The 8,541-nt window shown below is 46.0% G+C and overlaps 1 protein-coding gene across 1 annotated transcript; it reads left to right on the forward strand.

The window, feature by feature from the left end:
- Positions 1-5,827: 5,827 nt before the first annotated feature.
- On the forward strand, positions 5,828-8,056 carry LOC119308444 (protein LURP-one-related 5-like). Its single transcript, XM_037584576.1, has 2 exons — positions 5,828-6,159; positions 6,732-8,056. Exons 1-2 carry the CDS (start codon positions 5,893-5,895, stop codon positions 7,212-7,214), a joined length of 750 nt encoding a protein of 249 aa, XP_037440473.1. The 5' UTR covers positions 5,828-5,892; the 3' UTR covers positions 7,215-8,056.
- The last annotated feature ends 485 nt before the right edge of the window (positions 8,057-8,541 follow it).

The following is an 8,541-nucleotide window of genomic DNA, read 5'->3' on the forward strand; positions in this document are numbered from 1 at the left end:
TTGTTCCCTTTGTCATCGGTATGTTACTTGCCCGAGATTCGATCGTCGGTATCTCAATACCTAGTTCAATCTCGTTACCAGCAAGTCTCTTTACTCGTTATGTAATGCATCATTCCATAACTAACTCATTAGTTACATTGCTTGCAAGGCTTATAGTGATGTGCATTACCGAGAGGGCCCAGAGATACCTCTCCGACAATCGGAGTGACAAAACCTAATCTCGAAATATGCCAACTCAACATGTACCTTTGGAAACACCTGTAGAGCTCCTTTATAATCACCCAGTTACGTTGTGACGTTTGGTAGCACACAAAGTGTTCCTCCGATAAACGGGAGTTGCATAATCTCATAGTTGTAGGAACTTGTATAAGTCATGAAGAAAGCAATAGCAATATACTAAACGATCAAGTGCTAAGCTAACGGAATGGGTCATGTCAATCACATCATTCTACTAATGATGTGATCCCGTTAATCAAATGACAACTCATGTCTATGGTTAGGAAACATAACCATCTTTTATTAATGAGCTAGCCAAGTAGAGGCATACTAGTGACATTAAGTTTGTCTATGTATTCACACATGTATTATGTTTCCGGTTAATACAATTCTAGCATGAAGAATAAACTTTTATCGTGATATAAGGAAATAAATAATAACTTTATTATTGCCTCTAGGGCATATTTCCTTCAAGTATGAGTCCCATCGGGAACTGGCGGCCCGCCGTGGGAAGGAGAGGATAAGGGTCGCCGAGGCCTGTATCGCAACGGAAATGACTACGGCGGAGGCGGCTGATGTGACGGCGGGGGCGGCCGCAGAGGTGGAAGCCATTCGCGCCCGCATGCATTGTGAAGAAATGACAGCGGAGGAACACGCACGCCCTCGCCCGTGAGTAGAATTGGGCGGTCCATGACATGGCCGGACTGCAACCGAAGGAGGAGAAGGAGGACAGCTCCGACAAGGACAGCTCCGGCGACAAGCAGATCCGGCTCGATTCGTACTGCGTCTTCGACTGGTACTTCCGCAAGAAGAACGATGAGGGCGCTGTGAAGGGCAAGGACAGTCGTGGATGAACTCCACCATAGCCAAACATGCCAAATTTTGGTAGTCCGATGGCATGTTTACTATAGTGTGATGTAGTAGCCAGACGATGCGTGTGCGTTGATGTAGTTGCATGAGTTTGTATGGATTTGAGATGAGGCGCAGGATTTGCCAAGTCCAGTTGTAGATGCTCTAATTCATTTTGTGTTGATAAAATTAATGGTCAAAGTCAGATATAAAAATATGAAGTGACCTTGTATAAGGGAACGAAGGGAGTAATGGGATTGAACACCATGATCACCAGACTAAAGCTGCTATCTTATTCAGAGCTTTCAGAGATAGATTAGGAAGCACATTTGAAACACAAAACCTCCTACTCCTGGATGCTTTGCTGCAACACAATACTGAAGAACTGGAGGCTCCTTTTACTAAGGAAGGGAAATATGATGTTATTAAGAATATGCCAAATGATAAGGCTCCTGGACCTGATGGCTTCAATGTTGCATTCCTTAAAGCATGTTGGGATATTATTGCTCCTGACTTCTACAAAATGATTGAATATTTCCACTAAGGGGATATAAATATGAAAAGCATCAATTACTCTTTCATTACTCCAATCCCCTGAAAGTACTCTACAACTGCACCTGAAGATTTCAGATCTATCTCTCTACTCAACTGCACCCTAAAGATCATCCCAAGATACTAGCAAAAAAATACAAAAAACATGTTCTTAGAATGGTACACAAGAATCAATATGGATTTCTGAACAAGTGTCTTCAAGACTGTTTGGCATGGTCTTTTGAATATATGCATCAATGTCACTAGTCAAATAAGGAGAACATTCAGCGGGCATTGAAAAGGCATTTGACTTTGAAAAGGCATTTTACATTATATTTGATATCATGTCTGCTCAAGGCTTTGGTCACAAACGGCTTCAATGGACCAAGATGAATTATATCATTCGCTTCTCTTCGGTTCTACTGAATGGATTACCTAGCAAACAATTCCTTTGCAAAAGATGAGTCGGGCAAGAAGACCTTCTCCTTCCATTGATTTTTGTACTGGCTACTAATCTACAACAATATATGTTCAATGATCCTATGCATAAGAACTTGCCTGAGCCACCACTTCAACACACCTCATGTCCTGATTTCCCAATTTTACAATATACAGATGACACAATCCTTGTTCTACCTACAGTGGATGCCTTATACATCACATCAGAAATTTATTGCTTCGTTATATGTTGCATACACTGGTCTCAAGGTCAACTACTCCAAGTCCCTCATGATCCCGATCAATATCAGTGATGATATTAAAGGACAATACAAATAACTCATGAATATATAGATAAATAATATCATCACATGATTTCCTCTAGGGCATGTTTCCAACATATGAGTCCAATTTTTGTGATAATTTCTGCCATTAATTTCGTTCCGTAGCTTAGGATCCTTAGGATTTTATCACAACCGTGTACCTTCTTTTGTATGTTTTCACCAGGATACTTTGCACGAGAACTATTTGGCGTCTAAGGAAAGAAGGCCAATTGATGGTAATGAATCACATTAATTAATGTGATATCACTCTACCATACAAAGGTGTCATATGATGGAGAAGAAACAGCTCACACAGAAGGCTCCAGAGCCAAAGACGTTGTATGGTACGAGCACACATGCTCGTACCAGCGGTCATACTGCGTAACGCCGCCTATTCTTGGTTAAGTACTTCGTCCCGTGCAATTGGATCGGCGAGGGAATGAAGACATCTAGAAACACACCCAGAACGAAGAACACTAGCCTCCAGAGGGATTACGGATGGGGAATTGACCCAAGAACTCCGCCGCCGCAACACCGCATCAAGAGGGTATAAATACCAGACCGCTTTAGCTGCGCCACGAGGAGACCCTTAATTACTGTTCGGTAACAGGAGTGGGGATGAATGATAGTGGGTGTGTATGATACGGGGTTGCTACATGTATGCCCACAGTTGTACCTGGCTCCTCCCACAAAAAGAAACATATAAAGTGGCTTTGGAATTTGACCTAGAATTATGCTCAGGCATCGATCGTGTTAGATACATGCTGGTGGGGAATCCAAACTCCATGGGAACGTTTTAGTCCTAAACTGTTACTCATGCCTCGCGCTACTTAATTTTACTTTTACAGTTTACATTTTCGTTCATTACAATCACTCAATATTTTCAACAGTTTTTCAATTTGCTTTGAATAACAATTAACTTGCAGGATCTATTATTTAAACTCTATGAGAGACAAAGATCGATTCATGTGATCCCTATGCACTTGCATGATATCACAATGCAGCCCCCATCCACGTCTTTGCTATAGTAGACGAACTGCACATAGCCGCTGGAGGAGCAACGAAGGCCGATGAGCGGTCGATAGCACGCGCGGTAGCCTCGTACAGAAACAGGAAAGGAGACTTCAGAGTCATTGGTAACTAAACGGGTCCATTCCACACCCCCCCCCCCTCACGCATCAAGTTGTCGAGCCAGTGTCGATGGGGCTCATCATTGGCGGAGCAAGGATTGAGACAACGCAGTGGTGGAGCGGAATCAGTGAGACCAAAGCGACTGTCATATAGTGATGTGTGAATGAGATTTGGACGATTAGGGGAGAGAGGGTGGGGGTTATGGCGGATTCGAGATGTCCCGCTCGTCTCCCGTGCTTCCGCAGGCATGCAGGTTAGGGGCACGTGTGGCTCGCTGGATCCTGGCTTTGAAAAAATGTCTCATTCGGTCATTCCCCCTCGTCTAGGCCTAGGGGTGCTTTGAGGTTCATGCGGGCCATAAATATGATGCAGCCTAGACAGCCAAACATGCCAAAGTTGCATCGCCAAGGACTGGTTGGGCTGGATGCAGACTACCAAATACGTCATAAGTGAGTGATTCCCACTGCTTCTAATTATCATATATTGTGTGCTTCAACGTTATCAAAATTATTGTAGCCGCTAGAGTATTCGCTTGATCCACTAGCATCCGTCCGATCTACGCATGAAAATCTTGGACCATGCAACATGAATTAGTGCATTTAAAATGGACTTTGAATCACATTGTATTTAATTACGACGTGCACTACTTTTCATGTTAGAATTTCTTTTACTTATGTAGAAATTCTCACATAGTTGAAATCATAAGGATTGAATTACTACCTCTATTCCAAATTATATGATGTTTTGCATATTTCAGTATGAACTACATACAGACTCAAATGAGTGAATGAACACACTAAAATGCGTTTACATACATCCAGATCAAAAAAAAAAGTTTGAACATCTTATAATTTGGAATGAAGGGAGTAGTATTCTACACAATATTTAGAAGCTATATATCCAGTTCTACAACAATGTGTGGGTGCCATCTAGTAGATCTAATTTAGAGGCTCGATGACATTAAAGCATCTCCAACGCGGGCACTAAACCGCTTGCAACCGTCCGAACCAAGCGTGTCAGGACATGTTTTGCCATCCAACGCGGTACCACATCGGCCCGTGGACCGGCCCGGACTTCTATTTTCACACAAAACAGAGGCAAACAAAGGGAGCTTTGCAGGAGTCCGGACCACTGCCACACGCGCATCCGACAACCCAGTCCCACCTGAAAACCCTCCCGCCCGAAAAACCCTCCTACACGAAGCGGTTGTCGTGCATTCGTATCGGTCAGCATCACTTGAGAGCGGACTTGGCGGACCGGCATTGATGCCGGTCAGAGCGACGCGACCGGACGAGCGAGTGGCGCCGCTTCAATCGAGACGTGGTGAACGAGAAGCCTACTCCGTCTGCTCCACCGCGTTGAAGCCATCATCCAGTCCCTTACCTGGCTGCCGCACCTATTTAACCAGGATTCCGGCTCTGTCCGCACCGAACTGCTCTTCGATCCTCTCCACTCCTCTCCGCTCCGGCGCCGGCGACACCATCATCTCCACACCATGCCCAAGTCGTGGTTCTCCACGTTGGTAGGCGGCGGCGGCTCTGAATCGTTGCGTCGCCACCGTTGCTCTCCGAGCATGTCTTCCTCAGCGGCCATCGCAGCAGCCACGCCTCCTTTCCGCACTTGCCGCCGCGGGGCAACGTGAAGGAGGAGCCGAACTCCTCGCCGCACTACTGCGTGAAGCAGGAGTAGGCGTCGCCTCTCTGCCGCGTAAAGGCGCGAAGTAGGTCTTTCTTAAGTTTTTAGCGAAACGGGTGAAATATTGTCTGTTTTATGTAAACTATGTCCGAAATATGCTGGATTCCGTTGTGTTTGATGAAATTTATCCAGTGTATTTAAATTTATTTTAAAATGAATGCGGACACGGTTCGATAACCGGCTCCCACTGTTCCACATCACTGTCCGGGAATTGATCCTTACGAGTCCGCGGACGGATACCGTGTCTGATTTAGGGCTCAGGGCCCTTGATTCTCCTACTTGTGAATAAGGGAAGCATGAACACCCGTTTTTGCATGTACAGCAGTACCCCATATTTTTCGTTCTTCTTTTGCCGGCAAATATGCCCCATTTGAGAGTCCACCTGATGAGCCGGCCGGGGATAAGGTGCGATCCACGGTGGATCGAAAACCATTCTCATCAGTACATTCTTAGAAGGTTCCCTCGCCAAGCTAAAGCCTACCCTATCCTGCCCTAGGGTTACAGAATCTTCCAACGCATGCGCCCAACACACTCATAAAGGCGGGGCGCCACGTCACTCGCATGCCCCACCGAAAACCCAACGCAGACGCAACGTCGGACACACCGAGAGCCGCTCCGTCGCGCTCCATTCCGTTCCATCCCACGGCCTGCTGAAATATAAAACCAACGGCGCTCCTCGATCGCATCGACGGACCAGACAACAGCGATCATGAGCCGCATACACCCCAACGCGGAGGCCTCCAGGCGTCTCCTGCGACACGGCGCCGGCGCCGGCGCGGCTGCCTCGGCGGCGTGCTACACGGTCTGGATGAGGTCCAGCATGGGCTTCCAGGGCACCGACGGCTTCTCCGTCTACGACGCCGGGGGCGAGCTGGCCTTCCGCGTCGACAACTACTCCCGCCGCCGGAAGATCTTCGCCGGCGAGCTCACGCTCATGGACGGCCACGGCGCGCCGCTCCTCTCCCTCAGGCCGCAGGTCAGGTTCTTCCCATTCGACGAATTTCAAAGAGACGATTGTTGGCTTCATCTCTTATCTCGGCGCCGGGGTTTTAGTTTTGTTAAACAATCTAGGGGTTTGATCGAATCGACTGAACCTCTGATGGACGCACACAACATATTCGTGCTATTGCCTCCACGAGCTGCCTGTGACACATCCACCGGCTAGTTGTTTGGGACGCATGCCGTTTCAATTTTGAATTCATAACGTACACAACTGAAAATGAGTAGAAGAAAAACCGACCCTCGTTTCCTGTCTGCACTGTGCTCTGTCAATTTCTTCGGTCTTGTAATATAACAGCAGAACACATCTGAAACTTTGCATCCTATCTGCACTGGAGCCGCTCCCAATTTCTTCATACAGTAGTTTGCAATGTTCTTACGGCAGTGATTTTACCAACATCTATAGCAGACTAATAAATTGATAAAACAAGAATGTGGGTTTTGTACGTTGTAACCCCATTTCCTGTCTCATTTTGGGGAGGAATTTCAATGAAAACAACGACAACTAGTTGGAGTAACAGCTGACAGAGTTCCGTTGTGCCGTAACAGATCATCAGCATGCACGACCAATGGAACTGCTACAAAGCACCAGAAGAAGGCCAAGCAAAGAGGGCAAGATCACAGCAGCTCTTCTCGGTGAGGAAATGCTCGGTCCTGCAGAACAACCGTGAAGCAGAAGTTTACATGTCTTCAGCCTGCACCACCACCACCACCACCACCACCACCACCGACGCATCAGCATCAGACCATGGCACCACTGGCCACCAGTCCCCAGGCTTCTGGATCGAGGGCTGCTTCCGGAGGAGAAACTGCAAGATCCGCAGGGCCCATGACGGCAAAGAGGTGGCGAGGATCGCGAGGAAGAAGGCGAGGACAGCTGCGACGCCTGACACGGCGCCCCTGACGCTCGGCGAGGACGTCTTCAGCCTCGTGGTGCAACCGGACGCCGATTGCACGATGATCATGGCCCTCGTCGTCGTTCTGGACCGGATCTGCTGGAGGCCATACACGCCGTTGATATGTTCTTCGTAGCCAGCGCTGAGTCGATGATCAACGAACCTCTGTTCGTTTTACACAGGGGAAATGTAGATGCTTTTTTTTCAGTTCTTCAAGTGACTGTCGCCGGAAGCAAGTAAGAGCCAGTGGAGATGAAGTGTTGTTCAGTTAGTTGCAGCTGAGGGTTGGCTGAAAGCCTGATCTAACTTGTAGTAAAACTTGGAACAAAGTTCTGACATGCAGCACTGCAGTGCATCAAAATGAAATCCCAACAATATGAATCTCGGACTTGAAATGCCTGTACCATTAATCTGCAGATTATTGTTCATACATGACGGTGCCATGTTAATGGGCCACCTAGTGTTAGTTGCACCGTCAGAGAAAGTGCCAAGGACGGTATAGAAGACAAAATGACCAAAGTTTGTCGAATCTCAGCCGAGAAGCCTGTGTCTGCTGTGCCATCTTTTCAGTGCCTATTGCATGATTTGCATCTCCTTACATCTGCGATCCCCGTCAGGATGATTCGGAATATGACGGAAATATACTGCAGAAAGGGAGATTTTGCATTTGGGCGTAATGGGGATCTTATTTTTACAGAATGTCAGAAGAATCGAGAAGAAGGACGAAATTGAGGGAATACTGCCGTAATGGTTAGCTGTCTTGTCTTCGCAGTCCTTTCGTATCTAAGCTACTACTTTTGACAAGTTAGCTGGATGCACAATGCAACATGGCAGTGATGAAGGGTTCTGCTTCTTGTTAATGTTTGAATATAGCTGGCGTTTTATACATCAGTACAACCATGCATCTCATTCTGCTAATGTTGAATGTGTATGTAAGTTCAGAAATTACTATACTATAAAATATATTTTTAGGGCCTGATTGGATCGTCGTTTCACAGGGACATACACTTGTAAAATATACACAGCTCCGTCCGTTGTTTTTGTTCCAGGTGGAAATCACGCTGTGGCCTGTGAAATACACCTGTAAAATAATACGGGTGTAAAATCTTACAGCCATACCAAGCGGAGCCTTAGTTGGAATTATACTATAAAATATTGTTCAGGCTAATACAATCCATTATTTTACCTTACTTAAAATCTAAGTAATTTTTCACGTATCAGAGTTGTACAGTTTTTGAGTGCGTGATCAGGTATTTATAAAAAGAGAAAAATATACTTTTCGTCCCTCAACTCTTGGTGAACTCTAGATTTGGTCTTGATTACAATATAATTAACCTCTTGATTACAATACTCACTCTGATTCATAATATAAGGATAATTAGATTTTGTGCCACTCTAACTTTTGTCTTTTTCGTTGTTGTTGAGAAGTTAACATCTTTTGGTTTGATCCTCACAAAAAAACA

Source organism: Triticum dicoccoides, chromosome 5B, assembly GCF_002162155.2.
Source record: "Triticum dicoccoides isolate Atlit2015 ecotype Zavitan chromosome 5B, WEW_v2.0, whole genome shotgun sequence".
Classification (NCBI taxonomy): domain Eukaryota; kingdom Viridiplantae; phylum Streptophyta; class Magnoliopsida; order Poales; family Poaceae; genus Triticum; species Triticum dicoccoides.

Bases quoted from the DNA above. Each gene is read 5' to 3' on its own strand.
- LOC119308444 (XM_037584576.1), top strand. From the start codon at position 5,893: ATGAGCCGCATACACCCCAACGCGGAGGCCTCCAGGCGTCTCCTGCGA. The intron at 6,160-6,731 runs GTCAGGTTCTTC...GTGCCGTAACAG, and splicing joins TCCTCTCCCTCAGGCCGCAG to ATCATCAGCATGCACGACCA.